Source organism: Camelus dromedarius, chromosome 16 (assembly GCF_036321535.1).
Source record: "Camelus dromedarius isolate mCamDro1 chromosome 16, mCamDro1.pat, whole genome shotgun sequence".
Taxonomy (NCBI): domain Eukaryota; kingdom Metazoa; phylum Chordata; class Mammalia; order Artiodactyla; family Camelidae; genus Camelus; species Camelus dromedarius.
Genome location: NC_087451.1, coordinates 21725797 through 21753656, shown reverse-complemented (window position 1 = coordinate 21753656; position 27860 = coordinate 21725797). Strand labels below are relative to the sequence as shown.

General features: G+C 48.5%; 1 protein-coding gene across 2 annotated transcripts in view; it reads right to left on the bottom strand.

Moving 5' to 3' along the window:
• SHISA6 (shisa family member 6) overlaps nt 1–27860 on the bottom strand; it is a 231736-nt gene that overhangs the window by 187406 nt on the left and 16470 nt on the right. For both annotated transcript variants that reach the window (XM_031467604.2, XM_064495270.1), the window contains exon 2: nt 21959–22119. In XM_031467604.2, the coding sequence (XP_031323464.2) occupies nt 21959–22119 (161 nt within the window). The remainder of the gene's footprint in view (nt 1–21958; nt 22120–27860) is intronic.

Sequence of the window (27860 nt, the reverse complement as noted above, 5' to 3'; positions counted from 1 at the left end):
TGATGCCACTCCCCTTGCCATCATTTAGCCTTATTTTGGAGTGCTCGCCAGTGCAATTACACAAGAAAAAGAAATAAAAGGTTAAGAATATTTCAAAGAAAGAGTCAAAATACTAGATGATAGAAACACAGATCTAGAAAATTCAAGAAAATCAACTGGAAAAAAACTCAGTGAAACTAGTAAGAAATTTCAGTAACGTTGACAATAACAGAATAAAAAACATACAGTATTTATTCCGTAATTTATAGCAGCAATACTTAGTTGGGGCATTGGGGAGAAACACAGAAGGAGAAAAGAAAATAGTAGCCTATCCACAATTACGGAAAATTATATAAAATACATAGTCTTTTAAAAGAAGTGTGGGGAATGCACATGAACAAAACATACTCTATTTCCTGAAGGATGTAAAATGCTTGTTCTTGGACAGGAATTTTCAGTATTATAATACAAATTAATCTATAAATAATATAAGAGTGCAGTCAAAAATAAAAACTAGATCTATCGTATTTTTATTTTGACAAAATAATTCTTACGTTTATATAGAAGAATAAATAAGACTGCAAGAATAATCAGACCTGTACTGTACTCCTCATGAATTGTGTAAATGAGTATAACCAACTGGAAGGAAATTGGGCACTTTGGGATAAAAGTCTTTAAAAATCCACACAGCCTTTGACTCCGCAATGCCATTTTTAGCAGTTTATCCTAAGAGAATAGACAGGTATGCAAACATTTTTGTCAGAGTTATTCGCTGCACTGATTTGAAATAGTGACAAACAAAGATACTATCTTCTATGGCCAACACCAGGGTACCAGATGGATAAGTGATGCTGCAGCTCTATGAAAAGGGCCTATGCAGCTACAAAAGGCGATTCGTAACTGGCTGCGTGTCTGGTGATATTAAGGAGGCACTGTTAATTTCCTTACGTGAGGGAATGGTATTGTGGATGTGGGTGTGTTTTTAAGAGTCCTTTCTTTCAGAGACTCAGTCTTAAATATGCATAGATGAACGAATGTCATATCTGGAATTTGCTTCATAGTAATCTGGGTAACAGTGGTTTTGTGTGTGTGTGTGTGTTTGTGTGTGTGTGGTGTGTGTGTGATGGGGTGGAGGGCATGGAGATGCTATGCGTGAATGGGACTGGCTGTCAGCTGACAATTTGGGGAGTTGGTGATGGTACATGCGGGTTCATTATATACACTATTTTCTCTACAGTCAGACTTCTATATCCATGGGTACTGAATCCGTGGAGTCAACCAACTGCACATTGAAAAAAATTTATGTTTTTTTAATTTCCAGAAAGTTCCAAAGAGCAAAACTTAAATTTGCTATGTGCCAGCAACTATTTATATAGCATCTACATTGCATTAGGTATTATAAGTAACGTAGAGATGACTTTTTTTATTGAAGTATAATTGATTTACAATGTTGTGTTAGTTTCTGGTGTACAGCACAGTGATTCAGTTACACAATTATATATATTATTTTTCATCACAGGTTATTACAAGATATTGAGTATAGTTTCCTGTGCTGTACAATAGGGCCTTGTTGTTTATCTATTTTATATACAGTAGTTTTAAAGTGTACAAGAGGATGTGTGTGGGTTATATGCATGTACTGTGCTATTTTATATACGGGGATTTGAGCATCTTTAGATTTTGGTATCCGCAGGGATCCTGGAACCAATTCCCAGTGGATACCGAGGGACAATCATATTTTTACATATGCTTAAAATTTTCCATAGCAAAAAAAAAAGGGCTGTTAAAAATGATGTTCTACATGTGTACTTATCAATATGTAAAGATATTTATGATATACGGTGAAGCGAAAAGAATAGGCTTTGAAACACTGCGTGGTCTCATTTTAAAAATTCAGATATATATGCAAATAAAGACCAAAATGTCAACCGGTGGTTATGAGTAAGATTATTTTTCTCTTATTCACTGCATTTTCACATTTTTCTGTAATGAAAATGTTTTACTCGAGTAACAAAAACTATTAAAGTAACAGAAAGGGGAAAGCATTCAATAGGCACATATATCCTGCGAGAGCACAGAATAGTCACATCTGAGTTGGGATGCTTCCTTCCCTGTATCAGTAAACTTCAGCCACAATATTTATATGAGGCATGCAGGGTATCACCTCTTCTTTTCCATCATTCTAATAAACACTTTGAAGTTCTTCCTCCCGAATCCTGCGCAGTGTTCTACATCTGAGAGTTTCCCAATTCATGTCACTTAATTAGGTACACAAATTATGAAATTCTGGACGCAATGTCCTTGGGTTCTATGAGATCTGAACAGACATTTCACCTAATGAAAGAGCTTGCCCTGAGACTGGGTTCTGGTTCCTTTGAAGGGAAATGGATGTTAGTTCTCACTTCCATGGGAGAAAGTCCTTGTCTGCCTCATCAGCAACATTTCTTTCCCAGTGACAGATATGACTCTCCTTGGATATATTCTAGCAACATCCAGACACATGGCCTTGATAAAGGGCAGGGCGATGGGAGTGCTAACTAGAAGTACAAGGCAAAAACTACAGAGGGGTAGGAGGGGATCATGTGGATGTGGAGGAAGGGAGGAGGTGTATCCTGGAGGGCTTCCCAGGGGAAGTGGCATTTCTACTAAGGCTTAGAGGATGACAAGGATTCCCTAGGTGGTCAGGTGGGAGAAGGGAATTCCTAGCACAGAGAACAGGAAAAACAAAGGCACAGGGTTGTGTAAGCTCAGGATGCAGAGATGTGTGCCCTGTATACCTGTTCCTGAATCTTCCGTAGAGAAGGACGCCCTTGTCAGTGACAAGGCCTGGTCTGTGGGGTATGAGGTGCGTAGGCCATGAGGGGTGGACCTCCCTTGTTTGAGGCACATTTGCTCCTGCTGACGCCATGGGTAGCACAGCTCAAGTTCAAGGATGCATGTCCCACCTGGGGCCTCACCTCAACCTGACAGTCACTGTGTACCACCCTCCCTCCCACTCCGACTGTTGTCACCATAGCCGCCAGCTTCTACCAAGTGCCAAAGGGCCACTTCTCAGCCATTCTAATCTCCATCTTGGCCACGATTTTTTTAAATAGTAAAGATAGACCCACTGGGCACATGAACTACACACGCCCCACAAATGGAAAGGGCGGGTCCTTAATGTTGCTCAAGTAAGTTTTCATTAAATGTGTATTTGCCAAACTGAATTAACTCCCCCGCTGAAGGCCCCCACGCTGCCTGCTGGATTCATTTCTGGAGAGGCGTCCGCATCATGATTTCAGACAGAGAAATGATCCCCCTCTCTCCTTGTTAAGACGTGTGCTTTCCCAACTGCCAGGGAGGATCTGCCCTTCTCAGGGCACAGAAGGTGGCGGGATATATAAAGCATCACCCCCTCGTCCCCCAGGAGTGTCACTTGCAACAAACAGGCTGAAGGGAAGGAGGAAAACGGCAGCCACTGGCACAAACATCGCGCGCTGCCTCCCAGCCGCAGGAGGAGGAATCTGCCCGGCTGTCTGACACACCACATGGCATGTGCAAACCTTATCCCAGCTCAGACTCCTAACCACGCGTCTGAAGCTCCTCAGATCAAGCAGGAACGAGCAGATGCCCCAATCGCAGAGCCTTATCTGCGAAGATTTATCGCTAAGGTGCATGTGTGTACGTGACTGTGTGCATCAGTGAAACCTGAAACCTGGTGAATATTTTCCAGGATATTTTTCCAGGTTGATTTCACATCAGCAAAATGCCACATGAGTTTGCAAAACGACACCAGGTTCAGCATCCTGGGCTGAGCGGCAGGCCACAGGGTCAGACGAGTCACCATGGGGCAGCACCTGCTCGGAGCCGCATCAACTCTGGATCAGAGAAGCAGAGGTGGTGCATTGGGCAGAGCCCTGGACAGGGAGGACCAGGGCGGAACACATCACTAAACTTCTAGGGTCTCAGTTTCCTCCCTTGAAGGATGGAGGTGATTAACACTCTACCTCATGACTGCTGTCGAGTTTAAAGGGGACCAGGTCAGTGAAAATGTAAAATACTATAGAAGTATAACATAGCATTAATGGAGTCATTAAAAAAAAAAAAAAACAGAATGAATTCCAAGGGACATCAAAAATCACTTTATTATAGAGAGATTTGCTAAAGGGAGCACATAAACAGAAGCCCTTTTGAGCCCATGAGAAGATGGAAGAAAGTAAATTCAACAGACCGGGCAAACACTGGGAGTTATCCACTCAGCGTCTCTCTCCTTCCTTGTAACAAAACATACATTATTTAGGGCAGCAATATGTACAGCTAAATAAAGGTCTCTGGCACTGCCCTTCCCCATTCCTGGAATGTAAATATAAAGCCTGGAGCTGTGGCAGCCATCTTGCAACCTTGAGGTCATAAGCATAAGGTGAAGAGAGAAGATGGGAAGGAAAGGATGGGAAAAGTCTGATTCTCAGGAGGTACTGCTGAGCAGCTGAACCAACTCCAGAAGTGGCCTACCTTTGGACTTCTGACTAGATGAAAAAAATCAGCCTTTATTTTTTTCAGCCACAGTTGGTCAGTTTTCTGTTATGTGAAATTGAACATAATCCCACATGATAGAAACCACTTCTCCCATTCTTCACTAGGTAAGGGTGAGTGTGGGTGTATATGGCGTTTTGAGGTGCTGATACAGGAGTCAGCGTTTTCTAATGGAGTTTTTCTGCGCAGAAGTACAAGAACTTCTGAGTGAGGAAAGTTTAGGAGAACAAAAGAGGAACTGGGGAACAATCACCCACCAAAAAACCCATCAAGCCTAAAGTGCAAACTTCACGTAAAGCTCAGGCTAAAGAATTCTAGGCTATTTTCCACTATGCTTCCCTAAGAGCAATAGAAATATGCTCCCTCCCAACAGTGCAGGACAAAATTGGAATTTGCTTATTAGCCACTAGAGTTTTATGTTCTTGAAATCCAAACCCACACCTTACTGCCAGTATATGCTCCTTCCCTGTTTCAGCAAAATATGGGTGTGGAGTCTCTGCATTATCACATGGTATCTTCGTACGCAACCAAGAGCTCCCGAGTTCCCCAAGCACGGTGCCAGGGCTATGTGGTTTGTGCAGTGTCTGCCGACACCATTTTAAAGTGACAGGCTTAATTCAGATTGGAAAGGACAGAAAAGTAAGCACATGCCTGAGTTTATCCGGCATGAAGCTTCAGACTGACTTGATTTTGATATCGTGGCAGACAAACATGTGGTTGAGCCGTAATCAGGGCAGAAAGGAGAAGTAGAAGGAAAAACAGACCTTGAATCAGAAGACGTGAGTTCAAGTTTGGGTTTTAATACCTGCAGGCTGTATGATGATGGATATATTAATTAAACCTTCCGGATCTCCAGACAGAACCACCTGTTAAATGAAAATAAGTACTTCTTCCTCCAGTGATGTGACAATTAACTCACTTACGCACACATGTACATACATATGTTTGCTTTTGTGAAATGCTATATGAATGCAATGAATTTTATTATGTATATGGTCTAAACGGACAGTATGTAACAGTTAATATTTTTGTGAACTATTACAGAGCTCAAAAACTCTGAGAAGTAGAAAGTTTTATCTTCACTCATCAAATGAAAAATCTGAAGATTTGGTCGGAAAAAAAACAAAAACAAAAAACCCTCCAGATCTTCTGCTCCAAGTTCAATGATTTTTCCCCTCCGCTAGATCAATTAAACTGCCCTGGAGCCAATCACATACAAACAGCAGGACTGTTTTTTAATGAAAACCTGTGTTGAGTTCTCCACTCTATAAGCCTGAATGTGGAATGTGGCTTTTGGGAAAATCAAAGTGAATACCTCCATCTAAATTCCAATTTGCAGACTCAGAGTCTCAGCGAGGTGGCCTCTCCTGGCACCTGGTGCTTGACCGGTGCCTCTCAGGCTGGGGGGTGGGGAGGAGGCTCGTTCAGTTGTGTCTCTAGGTTACAATGGTGAGCACGCGGTGCGACTGCAAATAAACGAGTCTGTTTCACCCAGACCATGTGCCCTCCTGCCCCTCACCCGAGTCTACTTTCTCCCACAGTGAGTCAGCTCCAGACTCTACTCTAATGTTCACAGTCTCGGTAGGAGGGAAACAAGAGTATTCCAAAGAGCAAGACAGTGTAAGTCAATTTACAGAGTCAGGACAGGGAAGACCTGTAGAGACCGGGGGTGAGTTTCAGGGAGCTCTGTGGGCAAAGCGAGGGTCTGGGGAAGCGGCTCCTGTGGCTATGTGAGGGGCTGAGAGTGAGGAAGATGAGGAAAGGTTTTTAAAATTTTTTAAATTGTTTTAATGTTTAAATTACTTTCATTGCTTAAATTTGCTGTATACCACGAATGTTTCATAGGTCCCTTTGTTTGTTGGTTTGTTTTCCTTCCTAAAGAACAAGTAAAGATTCAAAGGGCTTTTTAGTTGTGTTTGGGTATTTGACTATTGCTTCTTTGAATATAACACCGTGTCAAGGCAGCTGGCCGGTCACTGGCTTTTTTTGAGTTATATTTTGAGAATGCTCTGGGATCAGAGACTTCAGCAAAGTTTTGAAGTGTTTTTTCAGTCATGCCTGGTTGTTTCAAAAAAGAAATCATCTGAATAGCCTTCTATCTATTAAAGAAACTGAACTTCTAGTTTGAAAATCTTCCTATAAAAAATAAACAAAGCTCCAGGCTCAGAAGACCTCACTAGTGAATTCTGCAAAAATTCTTCCACAGAATTCAAGGAGGGAAAACTTCCTGATACATTCCATGAGATCAGAATTCACACTGACACCAAGCCAACATGACGAGAAAATAGAACTACAGACCAATATCTTTCATGAGCAATGACACAAAAAGTTCTTAACCAAATTTTAGGAAATCAAATCCAATAATATATAAAAATGATAAGAAATCATGACCAAGTAAGACTCATGCCAGGAATGCAAGGTTTTTGAATATCTGAAAACCAACCAATGTAATTCACTAAATTAGGCTAAAAAGAAAAGCCACATGATCATCTCAATAGATACAGAAGACGGTACAGAAATAGACACAATCCAATATCCACCCCTGATAAAAACTCCCCACAAACTAGCAACAAAAGGAAAGCTTCTCAGCTTGATAAGGGGCATCTCTGAGTGTAGATGCAGCATACACCGCAATGTAAAGGGCTCAATGTTCTCTTCTCAAGACCAGGAACAAAGTTTCACCACTCTGACTCAATACTGTAAAGGAGGTCTTAGCCAGTGCAATACGGCAAGAAAAAGAAATGAAATGCATCCACTAAAAAAGGAAGAAGTAAAATATTACAGATGACATAACCACCTACATAGAAAACCCTAAGGAGTCTATGAAAAAGCTAATAAAACTAATAGGGGAATTTGCAAATTTGCAGGATACAAGGTCATTATATAAAAATCAATCATGCGGGGAAGATACAGCTCAAGTGGTAGAGTGCATCCCTGGTGTACATGAGGTCCTGGGTTCAATCCCTACCACCTCCTCTAAGAATAAATAAACACTAAATAAACCTAATTATCTCTCCTCATAAATAACTAAATATCAATTGTATTTTTATACACTAGCTACAAATAATGGTCATCTGTGTTAGAACGTGGGTATCAACGTAATTGTGGACACCACTATCACTACGGTGTTCCCTTCAGACATTCCCCTCGAGCAAATCCTAGCATTCAAGGCCTCCACATTCTGTTTCCAATCCTCTTCTCTAACCTGCTCTCCTGCTATTCACCTCGCACCCCACCATGAGCATGTTACTTCAAAAGCACAGGCTTAATCTCTGTCCTGTGATGCCCACTCTTTTTAACCCAATGGGTTACCTTAATCTATCCCATTCCTACCTTGGCCAATCCCTCCCGAGCTTTCTGACCATCCAACTCTTTATCTACCCTTCAAGGACATATTCAGTATCCACCAGCTTCAAGGTGCCTCCTTCGGCCATTTCAGTCTTTGACACAGTGCCTGGAATGCAGCAGGCACTCCCCGAAGCCTAAGTGAATGAATGAGCTTTGCAGATGCTTCTGTTTCTATGAAAGTCCGGACACGACTCATGTGCACCCCTCCACTCACATGGCTGCATATGCTGTATTTCAATCTCCCTCGCCACTGGCCTAAGGGCAGCACCCTATTCCTATGGATGGTAAGTGAACAATTCTTTAATCATAGTTTCGTGCAGATTTCTAACTCTCACACTGCTATGTCACTCTTCAAGAGTCTACGTCTTATTTACTCAGACTGTGAGTTCTCCCTGGGCTTGGAACGCCATCATTCATTCCACAGCGCCTGCAGCAGGGTCAGGACTCCATTAATAATAGATGAATAAGTAGATTAATGAATCTGCATATACCTGGAGGACATTTCAGTCACAGCAATCGTACATCCCAGAGGAAGCTTCACAGAAAGAGCTGTAAGGTGCTTAAGCAAACCTTTATGCAGCAACGACATAAACATAAATGCTATCAATGCCTGTTTCTTCAGTGGCTCCTGTTTAAGAATGTTTATATAGGCAAACCCCTCGCTCCTTCTTAGAGAACCACAAGGCTCAGCGTGCCCACTCAGCCCTTCTGACCCACACGAGCCCACGGGCTGGAGGCTGCTGGCCAGCTCCAGCCAAACCCTCAGGGCTCTGAAAGTCACCGAGAGCTTCCTTTACAGGAAAATCTAAGGAGCCAGGTGTTTGCCCAGCAGCCCTGAGAGCGTGAGTCTGCTAATGAAAACTGAAAATACAGGTCACTGCCCTGCCTCGTCTCTCTCTCTCTCCCTCTGTTCTCTGATGTTCTTGGTCTCCATGACCTTATGGCTGTGAATGAAAACTACTAGGAGGGCTGGAAGCAATGTTCCACCGCGAGGGTTGGGCAAGCCTGTCTTTACCAGCTCTTGGCACCACTCCTGGCACTGCACGGCCACGTACAAGCTGTGTGACCTTGAGGAAGTTAGTCAGCCTTTCTGAACTTCAGTCCTGTCATCTGCAGGTGACAATTAGGATACTCAAAGGATTCCTATCCTATTGCCTCTTAAGATAGTGAGTTCATATGGGCCCATGGAAACTACAGAGTTGCCTGTCCTGAAGGCCATGGAAGGAAACATCTACGATGATTGTGCAACACTGATTCAGACTCTGTAATAATCAGGCCAGTGCGCACCATTTACTGCTCATCTATCATGGGCCCGGACGTGCTAATTGCTTTAAATTCATCTCCACTTACCTCCCCAAGGATCCTACCAGTAGACATTAGCATTCTCATGGAGAGAAAAGCAAACAGAGGTCCAGAGAGGTTAAGTCTTTGCTCAAGGTCACACAGCTCACTCACTTCCCACTACAGGGGTGCTTCTCCAGTTGTCCTGGAGCTGAGACCGTGGCCTGGTAGAGTCCTGTAGCCCCTGACCTCACACCCACGTCCTTTCCAAAGGGCTACAGGCAAAGCGTCTTTGCAGCTGCACCTGAAGGAGGAGTCAACTTGGGGACCCAAACTGCTCACTCAAGGAAGGATTCCACAGCAAGCCTCAGACTTCGCTGTTCTAGCTTCTTTCCATGGGAAACACAGGGCTCTTCCTCTGCCACAGGGATGCCCTATCACCTCCTTGTAAAATGACCCCAAACTGCACCCCAGCAGTCCCCCTCCTGGAGCCGTTTGGCAGGCAGTGTCGTCTCACGGCCCCGGCCACCCAGCTCCACCTGCCTGCCCTGCCTGGCCTCCTCTGAGGCCCCATTTCCTTTAATTTAATTCTTACGGGGAAAGAAAGGCCACATTTATTAAAGTGCAGGCTTATCTATTTCATCGCAGATCTAAGCTGCAGTGATAAATCCCTAAGCTAAACACACACAAAGGGAAATATAAAGCTTGACTACAGATCAGAATCGAGAAGCAGAGGGCGGGGTAAGTGAGGGCTCTCGGCCAGCTGCTGGCTGTCTCCCTCTCCCACTCAGGGGTCTTTATCCAGAAGAGGCTGTTCCTGCCTCCATGCAGGGGTAGGTGGTTGGGCTGAGGCAATGGCCACATTGACATGCTTTCTAGATAGTTCTGGCAAAACCTCCACAAATGTTCTATTTAGGAAAAATTGGCTTTGCTGCATCTTGTAAAACTCCTGAATCATCTAAATTGATTGCCATTTCTTCATTCATTCAGCAGGCATGGGCTAGGATACAGGGTGCGGGAGAGCCCAGAGTTCCCGGCAGCGAAGGATGTGGGGACCCAAAGGTGAATAGGACATGGTCTCGGATTCTAAGGAGCTCACACAGCCAGGGACCCAGAGCTGGGACTCGCCACAGAGGTTTCCCAAAATGTGTTGGCTTTGCAATTGTGGCAAAGTTCTCTACCTTCTTCATCAGAATCCAAAACGGAAACACAGCTCCTTCAGAGCTTTCAGACACTCCTGCAGGGGTGCCCCAGTGGCCTTGCCCATCCTGTGCATCTACAGTCCACTTTTGGACGCAACTAATTGTTAGTGCTGTGGGAAGCACAGATGGTAGCCACAGTGATTCATCACCCAGGATGGCTTTTTACACTGATGCTTTGTGGCAGAAAGCATTGCCCAGGCCCAGCCCCCTTCCAGGTCACACAGTGATGCTGATCATTAATTGCCCCCCATGAGCCATTCTTCTCTAGTAAAAGAATGCCCATATTTTAACTGGTCATGTGGCCACACAAAAGAAAGATGACACTGGCTAATGTGATGTAAGTGGAAGCAGTGTGGCAATAGCTACTGGAGAACTGGGAAGCCCAGCTCAGCTCACCTGCCAACACTCAGACCCTTCCTCATTTCTCTGGGGTAAGAGCTCTCACTATTCATTCCAGGTCCTTGCACTGGCCTCGCCATGCCATCAACCATTTGCTCCAGCCAAAATCTTTGAAGTCATCTGTGACTCCTATCTTCCCCTCATACCCTCCATATAATCCATTAGCAAGTGCTGCCATTTCTACTTTCAGATAAACCCTGTGCTCTTTATCAGGTACTAGTATTGTAACAAAGATGAATTTCATAAATCTAGTCATCGTTGCATGGTTATGTAGGAGAACATTCTTGAATTTAGAAGATGCACAATAGAGTACTTAGGAATGAAGAACCGTGTGTCATGATATCTGCATGAGATCTTACTCTCACATGGTTCAGATATGATGATGATGGTGGTGGTGGTGATGATGGTGGTGATGGTGGTGATGGCGGTGATGATGGTGGTGATGGTGGTGACGGCGGTGATGATGGTGGTGATGTGATGATGGTGATGATGTTGGTGATGGTGATGATGGTAGTGATGCTGGTGATGGTGGTGGTGATGGTGATGATGGTGATGATGGTGGTGATGGTGATGACGGCGGTGATGATGGTGGTGATGGTGGTGACGGCGGTGATGATGGTGGTGATGTGATGATGGTGATGATGTTGGTGATGGTGATGATGGTAGTGATGGTGGTGATGGTGGTGGTGATGGTGATGACGGTGATGATGGTGATGACGGTGATGATGGTGGTGATGGTGATGACGGCGGTGATGGTGGTGATGGCGGTGGTGATGGTGGTGATGGTGATGATGATGGTGGTGATGGTGGTGATGAGAAGGAAGAAGACGAGAGAGGGAGAGGCAAGTGTTAACAACTGGTGAAAGGCATACAGGTATTCACTGCATCATTCAATCACTTAAAAATTTTTCACTGATTTAAAATGATTTAAGATGTTAAGAATAAATAAATGTGCCCTGAAGCTGAGTCTTTCTTATGTCTTTGGTTACTACCATCCAAGCCTCGATCTTCCCATCTCCTGGGTGGTGCAATAGCTCCCACCTCTCCCACACCTCCTTACCTCCATCTTCGCCCTTCCAGGGTCTATTCTGATGATGTTAACTATAGTGATCATATAAAATCCAAGTCAAATCACAACACTTCTCTGCTGCAAACCCCACGATGGCTCCCATCACACCCAGAATGAAACCCAAGACCCTAGTAACGTCCCATTTCTTTGACTTCATCCACTACCATGTCTCTACCCTGGCTCTCTCCACTCCAGCCCTTCTGGTCTTCCTGTTCCCCAAACACCCGGGACGGCTCCCATCTCTGCCCAGTATATACACAGTCACATGTGGCTTGTTCTCCGTCATTCAGGTCGCTGCTTTAGTAATTTGATCAGTAATCAGGGTACTATCTTCAAGCCAGGCTGCGTCCTCCCAACACCCATCACCCTCTCCTCCCCCTTCCTGCCCTACTTCTCTCGAAGCTCTTGCCAGTACCTGATTTTATGCCGTATGTTTATGAATTTCTTTTCTGCCTCTTCCAACTGCATGCAAGTGCTGTTTCTGGGGACTCGGCTTTGTTCCCTCCCACATCCTCGGTGCCCGATATCCAGTGAAAGGCCAAATTGTTTTTGTGTGAACCAAGGAGTCAGTGTGCCTTGAATCCCACCCTGACCTCCCTCTTTCCTTCCTCGTAAGGAGCTGCCAAAAGGCTGTGGGCCTCGTGCCTCTGCCCCTGGGCACCTCTCACCTGAGGCCCACACAAGTCCCCTTGCAGGGTCCAACCTCGCCCCACCCCCGCCCCATCATTAGCCCAACTGAGCCAGATGGTACCTCCCCAGCAAGCACCCCTTCTTCCCACATACTTCCTGCCCTCCGGGGACACAACCCTTATGTTTAGAGAAGGGAAAAGAAAAGTCTCCTGCTCAGAGCAGCCTCTTCCAACAGGACAAAGACTTCCAGTTCCTTCTGGCCTTTCCGTCGGCTCTTTAATCACTACTGCCTGTTTACAGAAAAGCTACAACCAACTCTTCCAAAGGAATTGGTCGCTGCTCTGCTTTGCAAACTGCTGGTCCCTTAAGCATCCCTGCCTTCAAGGTTCTTGGTGTCCCCAGCTCACCAGCCAGAAGCACTCTGTGCCATCTCCCTGGCCCATGTAATCCGGCCATCCTTCAAGGCACTCGGTGACTCCTGCCTTAACCAGACACCCTTCCCTGTGAACCTGCCGAGCACGTGGCTAATTCTGATGAGGCACCTGTGTGGCTGGTTATCTTTCTATTATGTGGTCTAGTCTTTCTGCTCCTGGATTTAAGCTCCTGAGGCTGGGACTGCATCTTATCCATCGCCTGGTTCAGCACATAGTGGGTGCTTCACATCTAGCAAAGGGTGGCTCGATGCCACCTCCTCCTCCATCCTTGGTTCCTAAATATGCTTTACTGTGTAGGTGATGGACTTGGAGCCCCTGGGAATGAAGACCCCTGATGCCCAGTTGGATAGGGGCTGGGATCCCCTCACCCACGGAGCTCTCACCATTCGCCACCCTGTGGGCCGGGCCATGCACCCCGCTGCCCCCAGCCCTTGACAATTTGTCCTGCCTGCCCAGAGCCCTCTCGCTCTTGTCCTCACTGCACTGTGTTCTATCGGCCCTCGGTTTTGCCGACTCACCGAGGTCATTGTGAATTCTAACCCCGTCCGCAGCGCTCCGGCTTTCCCTCTCCCCCGCATCTCACTTTGGTAACAGCCAGAACGTACTCTAAATCCTCCTGCTTCCTGGGTGCGGTGAGTAATTAGAGGGCCGGCTCAGCGGCGCTCCCCGCTCCCCGGCCATATGGTGAGATCGGGCTCCGTCTGCCCCCCGCACGGGCTGCCTCCCCAGCCGGGCTGACCAAGCCCTGGCAGCTCCCCGGCAGGACGAGGTCCTGGGTTTGGAAGGATGCGTCGGGCACAACTGGCCTGGCCAGGGCAGGGGCAGCTCCTGGGGCTTCGGGAGGCTCCGCGTGGGGCGCACCCCTTCTCGAGGCAACCCTGGGCAGGGAAAAGCCGTTCACCCACCCCCCACACAGGACTGGAACAAGCTCAGGACTCACTTCCCAAACGGCATCAAGTGGTGAAGCGGGAAGGAGCCCTTCCACTCAAGACAAGCCTGGCACCGAGGATGGGATGGCGATTTGGCCCAAGCTGGGCTCTGCCCCCGGGGCTCACAGAATCTCAAGAGGACACCGAGCTGGTGTGGCCTCCAGGGGCGTGAGCTCAGGATCAGGCTGCCTGGGCCAGACCCACCTCCGCCACTGACAAGCCCCCCCCCCCCCACTGCCACCATACAGGCTGCCCCACCGGCCGGCCCCTGCAGCCCCCTCTCTGCTGGGGCAGTGAGAGCACCCGCAGGAGCAAGCTCTGAGCAGTCAGCCCTCAAAGGCTAGCTACTCGTCCTACTACACTCTCAGAAAGGGAGAACCAGCGAGGCCAGCCCGCAGCCCAGCTGAAAATGCCCCCTGGCTCCCCCAGCCCCCTGCTTAAATGCATCCTGGGCCAGTGCCCCGTTTGTGGCAAGGTGGTCAGTCCTGGAGCTGAGGGGCTCACTTTGTCGTGAGAATATCTGCCCTCGGGCTGAGCAAACACTGGCCTCCTCTGGTGTCCTCCCTGCAGGCCCAGGTCCTACACCAGGCAGCCGGGGCGGGCGTGGACCCACGGCCGGGGGACAGGCTTCACAGAGCTGCAGCGGCTCCCGGAGCACTGTCTGCACCTCTGGTCAGTATGACCTCAGGGCGTGGGCTCTGGGGTCAGACTGCCTGCCTTCAGGGCCCAGACCAGCCCCCTGGGCCTCAGTCTCCTCATCTGCAAAGTGGGCCTGATCGTAGGGCTGCCTCATCAGGTTACTACAAAATTTAAACAAGTCACCGCATGGAAAGTACTTTAAAGCAAAGTCCATTGTTAATATCACTTAAAGACCAGGTTCTCTGGCTTCCCAGTGGCCAGTCCCTCCCCTGGGACGCCCCGGGCATGGGTGTCTACAGCAGGACACATTAATCATGAGAAGAGCAGGCGGCTCACCTCCCTGGATCCAGATCCGGATCCAAGGTCCTTTCAATGCAATCTTCTGTTTCCAGAGCTACTGACCACCGGCTCTGTGCACTCACACCAGACAGTCAGCTACATCCTACAACTCTCACACAGCCCGCTGTTCCCCACGTGGGCCTTACTGGTTTTTCTGACCCAACACAGGATTTTTATGCGCTGTTCACATCAAGGCTCGAGTGTGCCAGGCCCTGAGCTGGGCTGACAGCAGACATGCTGTAGGGAGACTGGATAGGACAGGTTACTTACTGACACATTTGATCCTCTTTATGACACACAGGGGAGAGATTACGATCCTGGTTTACAGACCAGGAAGCAGAGGCCCGGGGAGGCTATGCCGCTTGGTCAGGGTCCCACGCCAGGAAGAGGCACAGCTGGGTTCCAAGCTGGGGTGTCACCCTGCACCCACTCCCTGGACTCTGCAGGGCCGGGCACCCAGGGGAGGGGCCGAGCCAGCCAGAGGTCAGGGGAGGTAAGCCAAGCCCTGGGAGAGGAGGAGGAACAGGGAGGCTGAGAGAGAGTGGGCAGAAAGAATATTCTAGACAAACCGAAGAGCAGAGGAGCCTGGGAGGCCAGGGAGAACTTGCTCCCCGGCAACTGAGTGGGCCTGGGTGGCCGGAGCGTTGGCTTCGGTGAAGAGGGGTGGGAGGCCCAGTCCAGCCGCAGATCCCCGCGGAGCCTGCGCCCTGGCCCCCGGGACTGTGTGAAGGGGGCCAGGGAGCTGCGGGAAGGGGATGGGAGCCAGCGTGAAGGTGGGGGCAGGTGGAAGGAGAGGAAGTAGAGGCAGCAGGTGTGGATGAGTGTTTTGCAAAGCTCTCGACTGTCAAGGAGAGAAAAAGCAGGAGGAGGGTGTGAAATGGAGGGAGGGCTCTCCTCCTGTGTAAGGTGGGGGGGGCACATTTACACCTGAAGGAACAGAGCTGGTAGGCATGGGGGCGGGGCGAGGAGCAAGGGAGCCAGGCGGCTGAGGACCAGCAGTCAACGGGATCCGAGATACAAGTCGAAGGAGGAGCTTCAAACAGCAGATGGAACCTTGGGGTGTCCACGCCCCTGGAGACCTCTGGAACCCTGAGCCTGTCATCATCGGGGGCTGCTGGCCACCCCTCCTGGTGACACATCACCTGTGATGGAATAAGCATGCTTTTGACATCATCACCCCGGTGGTGGAAAAAATGCCAAGGTGAGGCTGAGGACCCAGGTCTCGGCCGTGACGTGATAACCCATCGACCCGCCTGCTGTGAAACCGGGATCCCAGCAGCATCCTGGCCCGAGTCACAGGAGAGGGAGGAGGGACATGGGGCCTGACTTTACGGAGCCCCCCCCCCCCCGGGTCACGGCCCTGCACTGACCATGAATTCCCCCGCAGTGTCCTGGTGAGGGATGTGTCCCTGGTCACCTGTCATGTGGAAGCAAAGGTCACTGTGGAAGGTGCCGTGGAAGGCTTTTGAGAGCGAGGTGAAGAACGGGGATGGACAAACTGCAGCCATGGGCCTAACCCTGCCCACCGTCTCTTCTTGTAAACAGCATTTTACGGGAACGCAGCGGGGCCCATCATTTAGAGTTACTGTGACACAGTCCTGCAGCTGCAATGGAGATCTTATGGCCACAGAGTCTAAAATATTTACAATCTGGCTCTTTTCAGAAAAAAGTCTGCCAATCCCTGTTGAAGAGCCCTGGACTAAGGCCTGTCAGGATTTGGGCCTCGATTCTGAAACCCACAGGGCGTCGCTGCTCAGGCCTTCGTTATGGGAAGGGTGTCTTCTCGTGGAGCAGGAAGTCAGAGGAAGCTCCCTCATTAACCCACCTTTCTATCAGAAATGTTAGCTGGTTGTCCTGCTTCTCCACAGAGCCCACTGCCAGCTAGGCTGTCTGGTTAAAGCAGAAACCAGATCATCTCAGTGAAATAAAATCCACATTCCTTACTGTGCCCTCCAAACCCTGGGTGACCGGCCCGTATCTACCTCTCTGTTCTCATCACGCTGCTTCTTCATTTACGACCCTCCAGACCCGTGTCTGCTTTCTGTTCTTTGAACACACCAGCTTTGCTTGTGCCTCAGGGCCTTTGCATCTGCCAGTCCCTCTGTCTAAAATATTCTTCCTGCAGCTCTCCCTGTGGCTGGCTCCTCCTCGTCAGTCGGGTACCAGGTCAAACACTGCCTCCTCGGACCACACTCTCAAAAGCAGCTCCCTCTCCCCAGTGTTCCTCTAACCTGCCTGAGCGTGTCTGAGCATTTGGCACTCTCTGAAATCATTTACTCATTCACTTTGTGTCTCCCCCATTACAATGGGAGCTCCCGAGATGGAGGGGATTTCTGTTCGTGACTGACACTTGAACTCAGTAGACACTCGATACCACTGACACTTAAATCAGCTGTTCAGTGTAAACGGGATGCAAGTCAAAGATGTGACCCACATATGTAATTTCACATTTCTTAGCAGTCATGTTAAAAAAAAGTGAAAAGAAACAGATGAAATTAATCTTACTAATAGATTCTATTTAACCCAAGATATCCAAAATACTATCATTTCAAATGTAATCAATATAAAAAATTTTGGAGATATTTTACATTCTTTTTTTTCACGCAAACTCTTTGAAATCTTGTGAGCTCTGAAACACGCTTCAAGCACTTAACAGCCACGTGTGGCCTGGTGAGCAACACATGAGACAGTGCAGACTTCCAACAGCGTGTCCCTCTGTCAGAGGCTGCTCGGATCGCTTTACGTTAAAGCTCATTTCATCTCATGCTTTCCCACAGCCGCCCTAGGGGGCAAACGCTATTATTATTAACCCCATTTTACGGAGTGTCTTTGTTACTCATGGTGGGTACCCAGACAGTTCCAGGATGGGGATCGGCCAAGCCAGAAGACCAAACGGGTGACTGAAGGTTTGGGCCTTTGAGCCATGTGTTGTAGGGGGAGAGACATGGAATTCAATCATGTGGACAATGATGCAAACGATGATTCAATCAATCGTGCCTGCATAATGAAAACTCTGGAAGAGCTTCCTGGCTGGTGACATACACTGACGTGCAGGGAGGGGACAAGTTAGGTTCTCTGGGAGTGAGTCAGGCCAGGTGAACACACATGGTCCCCACCCTTCCCCATCCACGAAGGTCATGCGAGCCCACCGCAAGCCTGTGAGATCCCGGGCTCAGGGGACCCGCAACTCTGGGTGTGGGGCATTTCCTGACGCTTGGCTCTGCCTGGCCCTCTGATCAGTTCTGACACAGCCGGCCCCTGGTATCCAAGGGATTGATTCCAGGACGGCCACAGACACCAAACTCTGAGGATGCTCAAGTCCCACGGCCGGCCCTCTGCATCTGCGGGTTCCACATCTGCGGATTCAACCAACCACTGATGGTAACTATAGCAAAGGATCCGAGGTGGGCTGAATCCATGGATGCAAACCCCGCAGACATGGAGGGCCGGCTGTATCACTGCTTGCGCCTGCTTTTGCCCAGGTGTCCCATTCACAGCTGCAGACCGACCCCAGCCCTCTTCTCAAAAGAGCCTGAGTCCTCCGCTGCCCCCGCCCCCTGCCGTGGAGAGGCTGTGTCCCTGCGGCCCACTAAGAAGGACCACCGGGGCTTGATCTTGTGTGTCTTGATGTGAACTCAAACTCCACAGCCCTCCAGGGTGCTGTTCTTATTTGACCATCTCCCTCTGGCTCCGGGTCTCAGTTTGCTGAACAATGGAACCCTGGGGGAAGTTTCTGAAACATTCTAACACCCAGGTTCTACCCTAGACCAATTAAACCAGAATCTCTGGGGGAAGGGCCAGGCATTAGTATTTTCAGCATTGCCCACACCGTCCCCATGTGCAGTCAGGGCTGAGGATCGCTGTGCTAAAGGGATCTTCTTCAGCTCCAGTGTGTGTACAAATCGCCTGAAGCCCCTGTTAAATGCAGGTTCTGAGTTCTCACGAGCTCCCAGGGGATGCAGTCATGACTGGTCTGTGGACCACACTTTGAGGAGTGAGGGTCTAGAGGCAGCAAGATCTGAGGGGTGGGAGATGGAAATGGGCTTCACTGATTCTCTGTGTCCAAAGTAACTGTCCAACATTGAAGCCCCTTTTAAACCTGGAAAGGGATTTCTAGAAGAGTTAAGAAAAAAGGGTCTTACAGGAGAGAAAAGGAATTTTCTGCTGATGTGGGAATAGGAGCTCCTATACCTAAGAAATGCTACAGAATCCACTCTCTATTATAAATCCAGTACCTAACAGACTACCCAGCACAGAGTAGGTACTCAGCACTCAAGGTATCATTGTTTTTATTCTTATTAAGGCAGGACCCTCACTTTACTCCCTAAGCCAAATGAGCATGTGTTTTTGACATGCAAGGCCCTGAGCCCCACGAAACCCTGCAAAGCCCCTTCATCCTCGGAGGACGTGCCTCAGGCAGGAGCCAAGCACAGAAGGCTCGGGGCCAGGGACTTTCCTCCCTGACACCACCCCACGGACCCTGCCTGGTCTAAGGACAGGATATGAAAATGCAGGTTCCCAGCTAGCAGGTGAGATGGGGCCTGCGATTCCCAGGTGATGCTGATGCGGCTGGTCCAGGGACAGTATTTTGAGTAGTAAAACAACTCAATGCTATGATGCCTCCTGGGATTTCCAGAAATCTTCCTTAAGATCCCCCTCCAAGACTCTTGCAACCATATTCCCGTGATTGGTGATTTGCTGATCTGACCAATAGCAAAAATCGCAATAAATCTCCACTTGGAACACTTACACAAAGTTGTGTTTAAACTTCTGCTCAGTGGTTCGTGGCAAAGGATACCAGCTATTCGGGAAAGCGGTCGTGTCCATTATAGCTGTAGACGCTGCAGATTGCTATGAAATTGCTTTCAAATTTAAGTATCACCATTGAGAATGTTTTCTGGGCCAGGGAACAATTCCCACCTCTAAAAGCCAAGAGAAGAGTTCCAATTTAAGAAATGCAGGGACAGATTTCTCAAAACATAGGGGTGAATCATGTAACTATAAGCATCTCTTTTCAGATCAACAGAGGAGAGGACGCACACAGAAACCAGAAGAAATGACAAACCTTCCCGCCCAGTCAGGCATTTAAGGACAAATCAAGACTGTCCACTTAATCGGTCTGGACTCAATGGCTGGAACTAGCTGGTTTGTGTATGAGACAGAGAAAATCGGAACAGAGAGGGGTGCAGGTAAACTAGACCTGAAGTTCCAGAATCACAGACAAGGTTCTGGGGAACCTTGACTTCAAACCCCCGTGAGTCTTGGGAGAAACAGAAATGCCTCGCTCAAAGATGGTCATAACACCCAGGTTAGATTACACGGGGAACAACGTTAATAAGGGTTCGTTAGAATGGCACCTTTCTGCAATTTCCACAGCCCAGCGATTCTTGAACTCCCATATTAAAACCACCTTGTATTAGAAACATGCCCCCACCTCATGTGCAGGTCACACCCTCACATCAATTAAATTATAATCTCGGGGGGGCGGGGCCCAGGCACCCTTAATAGTTACAGCTCCCCAGGTGAGTCCAATGAGCAGCAAGTTTGAGAATCGCTGGCATAGCCCGTCGGTGTCCTCATTCATAAAGTAAAGGGCTCCCTCTGGACGAGTGGCTCTTGATTCTGTTTGCATGTTAGAATCACTTTCAAGAGATTTTAGAAAATACTGCTGCCAGCAGCACCCCAAAAAATTCTGGTTCATTTATGGGGCCCAGGCACCAGCTTTTTCAAGAGCTCCTTGGTGATTCTAATACGCTGCTGGGGAGATAACCAATGGTCTAGATGTTTTTGCCCATTCGTTCTGCTTACTTTATAAACATCTATGATATTAAGGTTAAAAAATGTATCTTAGACTTGTTTTGCAAAGGTGGATCTCTCATCTTTACTTTTAAATCAGGTCTATAAATCCCCTTAAATCCTATGCAAAGTATTGGGTGGGTATATGTATATGTATATATTTTGGAAGAGGAAGATGTCCTTAACTTTTATCAGATTCTCAAAAGATTTAACTCTATTACCTTAAAGGCAAGTATGTGATTTCCGATTTAACATATTTTTTAAGATTAAAGAATAAACAGAGAGCAAATTTGGTCTCAACAGCATGTCTGCTACAGTCTGAATCTGGAACGCACCCATTACCACCTAGTGGTGACATACCTTTATTGCAGGTTTAGTTCAGAACATACAGCCCATCCTTTGAAAAGCTATCGAATGAAAGATGTGGTGATTCCAAATCCAAGTCCCAAAGCGGAAGCTGTGCCTGAGACTGGGGTCAGCAGGAGGCTGCCTGGTAGCGCTCGCGATGAGAACCAGCTTCCCCGGCTGCACTGGGAAGGACACTGTCCGCTCAGACACTTTGCATTCACTTCGCATACTGGACTAGGAGACGAGAGTTTTCTAGACCTGACTGTTGGTCCCCACATGCCTCACTTTGAATCCGGGCTTGCTTTCTTACCAACCATATATCCTTGGGAAAAGCACTGAACCTTTCTGTCCCTCATCTAAAACAGGGATAATAGAAGCACTTTTAAGACTGCTGTGAAAAAAACAAGAAAGAAAATACGTGTCAAATGCTCAGCAAAACACCTGGCACAAAGCAAGATCCCCAGGAATGTAGGGTTATACTGTTGATCCTAATTTCCTCGCTTCGTTTATTGTTCCGTGCGGATTATAGTCGTGACCACGTAAGAGTCAAACGTATATTGCTCCTATGTGGAAATGCATCCCACATCCCGAGAACTGACGGAGCACAGGAAACGGTCACCTACAATACAGGCAGAAGCCCTGCCCTCGGGCAGTGCCGTCTGAGGTTCCGACACTTGAGCAGTCTCTACATTTGACTGCAGCCACTTCTTGTCACGTATCTAGCGTCCTAGGCAGCCTCAATCTTCCCACCACGTGCGTGGGCAAGAGGGTGACCATACTCCACCCAGGCTGCTGCAAGCTCCCTCTCGGGAAAGAGAATTAGGCCGATGCTCACTAAATCACAGATCGTCAGCTCGCCTCCAGCCCGGACACTCCACTCAGCGGCGGCAATCTCGCACACCCAGCTCTCTCCAGGGGGGCCAGTCCCCGGACTCTTCCACGAGCCCACCGGCCCATTACAGCCTCTCACAGCTCAGGGCTCCATGATTGGCCAGCACCACCGAAACCTCTCACAGCCTCGGCAAAGACTCAAGGTGACCGGCTCTCACTTACCTGGAGTCGGCTTAGCTGTGCGCACGGGGGTGTAGTGGTTTTTGGAGGACGACCTGACCGGCGTGTTCTCTTTGGGAGAGCTGTCGATAGCCGAGACAGTTTCTCTTTCACAGTGTGCTATGGGGATTGGTCCCTGTTGCCTTAAGATGTCGGCCAGAGCCCTGAAAGGGAAAGAGATCACACAGTGAGATTCACCGGGCAGCTGAGCGCAACTGCCAAGGAAGCTGGACCACTTCCATCGGCTCTTCTGATGGACGGAGGCCCAGCGTTCAGTTCTGAACAGTTCCAGCATCAGCTGGTGCCGGTCTCGGTGGGAACACGGGGTAGAGGTTGCCATGCCCAGGGGTCCAGGCGCTAAAAGGCTGTAATCACGGTTTCTTTCTTTCACTCATTTCACACCAATGAACTGTAAGCCCTTTCAAAATCCTAGCTCCCCAGATCACCCCCTGTGCCAGGCAGACTCCTACAGCAGCTGGCTTTCGGAACGCTGCTACAGTAAAGGGCTGCCACCACTGGCCTCAAGTTCAGGGTCGGGTTACTAATGTCAGGGGGACCAACTTCCCCACTGAAGGACACACACCGAGGAGCATGTACTCTATACGGGTGGCCCAAATAACTACAAAACACAGCTCTGGTTGTCAAAGAAAGGTGTGATTCAGCCACAAAGGCAGGACGTACTGATAAAATGATAAATGTCTGAACACAAGGACGGTGCAGACGGTGAACACAGCTGGGGTTCAGAGGAGGAAGCTATCACAAACCCCGGGGGGAAAACACACACAGGAGGAAAGAGAGATGCAGGGGACGCCGCTGTAGCTGGGGAGGCCAGGCACCCCAAGAGCAGCCTTTATTCACTCAGCACCTCTCTTGGGTAACAAAGCATGTGTTTGTTGAGGACTGGGCGTGCACCTGTCACTACAGAGCGGAGGTAAAGAGAACATAATTCCTGCCATTGCGGGGCTCACCACTTAGGGGCAATCACTCCCCAGCCTGGTCTCCAGCAGGACCCCCTCCGTGGGTATGATATATGAAACCATCATCAATAGGAAACAGACATGCAGGGATGTTCTGAGCCACAAGGGACCACCACCCGGATATTGTCATTTCAGGGCCAGGTCCCTGGTTCTCAGTGCATGACACTGGGGGGTCCCTGAGGGGCAGGCAGGCACCATGCCTCCAGGCCCCTCCCAGCCAGCCTGCCCCCCTCCGAAGATTGGCCATGCCCAGCCCACCCCAAGGCTCCACTCACACCGGGATTCTAGCTCCCAGCCACTCTGCCCCATTGGAAAGTGACAAACACAGCAGTTTAAAAACGTGTCTGAGAGTGAATTGTTTCCTCTCATCGTGCCGCCTCTGACATGCTGAACCTTCCTGGGAGAAGAGCATCAAGCTGGCAATCTTATCATTTAGTGGCATTTATATAGCAATTTCAGATTTTCCAAGTGCTTTGCCACGACTGGCTTTCTTCTTTCTCAGGCTCCAAGGGAAGGAAGAGACACACGCAACTCTCTACATTCACTTCCACGGACCAAGAAGTGATGGAGGACACAGACCCTCACTCACACAGTAAAGGAAGCTCGGGCAGACCTGGGGTCTGGGTCAAGAGACCTGAGATGTGGGGCCTGGGAATAGAAAAAAAAAAAAAAAAAAAACATTGCCCTAGAATGTCAAGAGATTTGGGTTCTAATCCCAGCCCTGCCTCGGATAAACTGTGAATCGGGGCAGATCTGTTACCCTCTGAAATCGAAACTTAATCTTTGTAGTCCCCACCAACAAAACAAAGCATTTGAACTAACATGACCTCTAAGATCCCTTCTAATTCCAGAATGTGAAAACTATTTTCTATACTTTACAATCACATATCCATGCAAGTTACCTTGATTCCTTCACCTTTCTATTTATCAAAGGCACTTGCCATCTTTCCATGATAAGGAAATAGTGAGTTAAAAATCATAACAGAAATACAATGGAGTAGAATTGAAGAGTCCAGAAATAAACCCACACATCTGTGTTCAACTGATTTTCGACAAGGGCGCCAGGATCGTTCAATGGAGAAAGAAGTTTCTTCAACAAATGATGCTGGGACAACTGGATATCCACACGCAAAAGGATGAGACTGGATCCTTACCTTACACCACATACAAAAATTAACTCAAAATGGATTATAGACCTAAATATCAGAGCTAAGACTATAAATTCTCAGAAGAAAATAGAGAAGTAAATCTTGTGACCTAGGATTTGGCAGTGGTTTCTTAGAAGTTACATCAAAAGCACAAGCAACAAAAGAAAACAAGGGGTAAACTAGACTTCACCAAAATCAAAAACACCAGAGGATAACATGAAGAAAAGGAAAAACAACCCACAGAATGGGAGAAAATGTTTGCAAGTCATCTCTCTGATAAGAGATTTGCATCCAGAATATATAAAGAACCCTTACAATTCAACAATAAAAAACAAACCACCCAATTCAAAAATGGACAAAGGATATGATTAGGCATTTCTCCAAAGAAAGTATATATGAAAAGCAGCTCAAATCACTAGTCATCAGGAAAGTGTAAATCGAAAACACAGTGAGATACCCCTTGACGCCCACCACGACATCTACAACCAGAAAGACACTACCAAGTGTTCGCAAGGGTGTGGAGAAATTGGTAAGCAGCCTGGCAGTTCCTCAAAATATTAAACACAGAGTTACCATATGGCCCAGCGATTAGAATACTCCTAGGTATGGGCCCAACAGAAAGGAAAACATACGCCTGCACAAAACTTGTATCTGAAAGTTCACAGCAGCATTACTAATAATAGCCAAAAGGTGGAAATAACCCAATTGTCCATCAACTGATGAACGGATAAACAAAATGTAGTGTGTTCACACAGTGGATTACTATTCAGCCTTAGAAAGCACCAAAGCGCTGACACATCCTGCAACATGAATGAACCTTGAAGATAACATGCTAAGTGAAAGACGCCAGTCACAAGAGGCCACGTGCTATGACTCAATGTGTATAAAACATCCAGATTAGGCAGATCCATAGGGGCAGAAAGTAACTGTGAAGTGACCAGGGGCTGAGGGAGGGGCAGATGGAGAATGACTGCTAATAGGTATGGGGTATTTTTGGCAGGGGGGGGATAATGAAAATGTTCTAGAATTAGATAGCCAGGATCTCTGGACAACTCTATGAATGTATAAAAAAATCACCGAACTGCACACTTTTAAATTTAAGGATGAATTTTAATGGTAGATGAATTATATCTCAATAAAGCTTCTATTACAAAAAAAAAGAGTTATATTCCTTTTCTTTTTCTTACCTCCCAAGTTCTTATAAAGACGCCTGCCTCTCAGGTATCTCTGAAGGGAAACGGAGCCACGTGGTTAAGACCATGCTTTCGGAAGGCCAGGGCTAAATCTACATCAGTGTCGGTGATTTTTGCCCTTCAGCTGGCAATGTTTGGAGACAATTTTTGTTGTCACAGAACTGGGGATGGAAGTGCCTTTGGCATCTGGTGGGGAGAGGCCAGGGGGGCTGCTAAACAGCCTACCACGTACCAGACAACCCCAGCCCTGCCAACAGCAAGGAATAACCCCACCCCAGGCGTCAGCAGTGGTGAGGCTGAGGACTCTGGTCCACATCCACGTAGCACTAATGAAGCGGGTCTTTGATTTAACGCAGTCGAGCTCCACAGATACCCTGAGCAGCCTGCACCGAGCCTGGACGCTGGCTGGGCTCGGGGACAAGTGGCGCTGGGGACGCTGAAATGAACGTCTGGAAGGAGGGGGATCTTGACTGTCTGGGCCATTAACGTTTCCTCAGGTCTTGGCACACTGCTCGGCTGTCACTCAAACAGAGAAAGGAAAGAAGAGCACCCCTGCCTCAGCCTCTGTCGGGCGTTCAGCCCCACGTCCCTTTCGTCCATAAGGACAGCGTAAACGGCAAACGCACGGCAGATTCGCTCCAGGCTTACTGGCCATGGAGGATCCAGAAGAGGAGAGACCTTCAAACTGAGATCAGCACTCCCAGCATGAGGGGGGACTCCTGGTGCCCACCTCCCAAGAGGCCCCGCAGGACGTAGGCACTGAGACCACAGGCCCCTCAGAGCACCCCTGCTTGTGTCTGGCGTCCTGATAGAGAGTGAATTCTAAGTGGGTTACAGTCACGCTGTCTCCTCCTGACTATAATGACTCGCACTGTACCCTCGCCAGGTGCCCTGTTAGGACTGAGCAGGGCAGCACCCCCGAAGGGGAGGACCATGCACCTAGGGGCAGGGACCCTGCTATGTGTGGTCCCAACGAGGAGCCTGGCAGCCAGGCAGTGGTCCTGGTCACCTCCACTGTGAGCTTCCCTGGCCCCTGAACACTGTTCTCCGAGAGCCCGCTTTCCTAGGACCCTCTGGCAGCTAGAAAGGTGGCCCTCATCCCCGACAGTGCCGGCTCTGCCTCCAACCACGCTCCCTTCCCCGAGCTCCTGGGCTCGCCGACCTCTCTCCTTGCTCCCGTTCCTCTCCGTCTCCCATCCCCTTCTCTCCAGGGTGCTGGGTAAATATTATTCTAATTGTGAAACGTGCGCTCCCAGCCTCACCTAATTAATTTGGACGCGCCAGAGGAAATGGGTTAAGGCCTGAGCTACTTCCTCACTGCAGGAAAGAAAATTGGTCACCGAGGAAGAGGAAGGGGATTCTGTGAAAGAGGAGAGCAGCTCTCAGGGTCTGAGAGAGGGGCGGAGACTTGGACGGAGGGGAGAGACAGGGACACACAAGGCAAACACAGAGAGACTCGAGGACCTGGGTTCAAGCCCCACTACCTCCATTTAAAATAACAAATAAAAAAACAAAAAGAAAGGAAGAGAGGGAAAGGAAATGGGCAGAGAGAGATGGACAGAAACGGAGCCAAACAGATGGGAAGAGACGGAGTCAGAGACTCAGAGCCAGAGAGAGGCAGAGGGAGAGATTCAGGGATGAGGGAGGAAAGAAAGAGACAGAGATGCTGAGAGAGAGGGTGGTGGGAGGGCGGGGGGAGACAGAATCAAAGGGTCAGAGACAGGCAGGCAGACAGAGCCAGGAAGAAAATGGGGAAGACAGTCAAAGACAAATTCAGAGAAAGTGATTCAGAAGGTGAGAGATGGGAGAGTGGGGGGCTCCGAGAGAGACCTTCCAAGGGAAAGAACATCAGGGGGAGACGGAGACGGGTGAGTGAGGCGTGAGGCTGGTACTCAGCTGAGGGCGACCGTCCCCCACCCTCACCCCCACCCCGACCAGGCCAACTACAGATGCCTAATTTAAGAATCTGAACAATCCTGCTCTTTGCCCTGCTCGCGCCCATCTCCCCCACCCCCAGAGCCACTTCTGAGGTATATGGATGTGTGAGACAAACGAATGCTTTTTGCCTGAATTATCTAGGTAATTGCCTTGGTTCGCCACACATGGATTCCTTGGCTTTCGCGGATGTGCGGCAAGCAGGGGAGAGTTAATTAATTGGGCAGCAAATCTGAGCAGGGAAAACAGTCATTCTGATCATTCAGGCCAGGACATTTTCGGCTTCTTCAGTACTTGTTGTTTGTGTATTAACCATCTGTTTAACTGGGACCAAACGTCTTACGTTTGGATGGCACTGAACAGGTTCTAAGTGTGCTCGCCTAAGTGTGTCAACCTGAGACCTTTGCAGCTATGGTGACCCCAATTTTAAACAAGAAACTGAGGCTCAGACTAATCCCAGGACTAGACCACGATGGAACAGAAATTTAAACCCACGGCTTCTGGCTTCAGTCCTCTGCCCTTCTGCTCAGGGGGGCCGACTCTCAGTACATCTCATTTTCCTATGAGGTGTCAGCTCGAAGGAGCCCCCCTGGTCCCTCCAGCTGGGTCTGCCAATTTAGCAAGTGTCAGTTAATACTGGGGCATGGGGAAA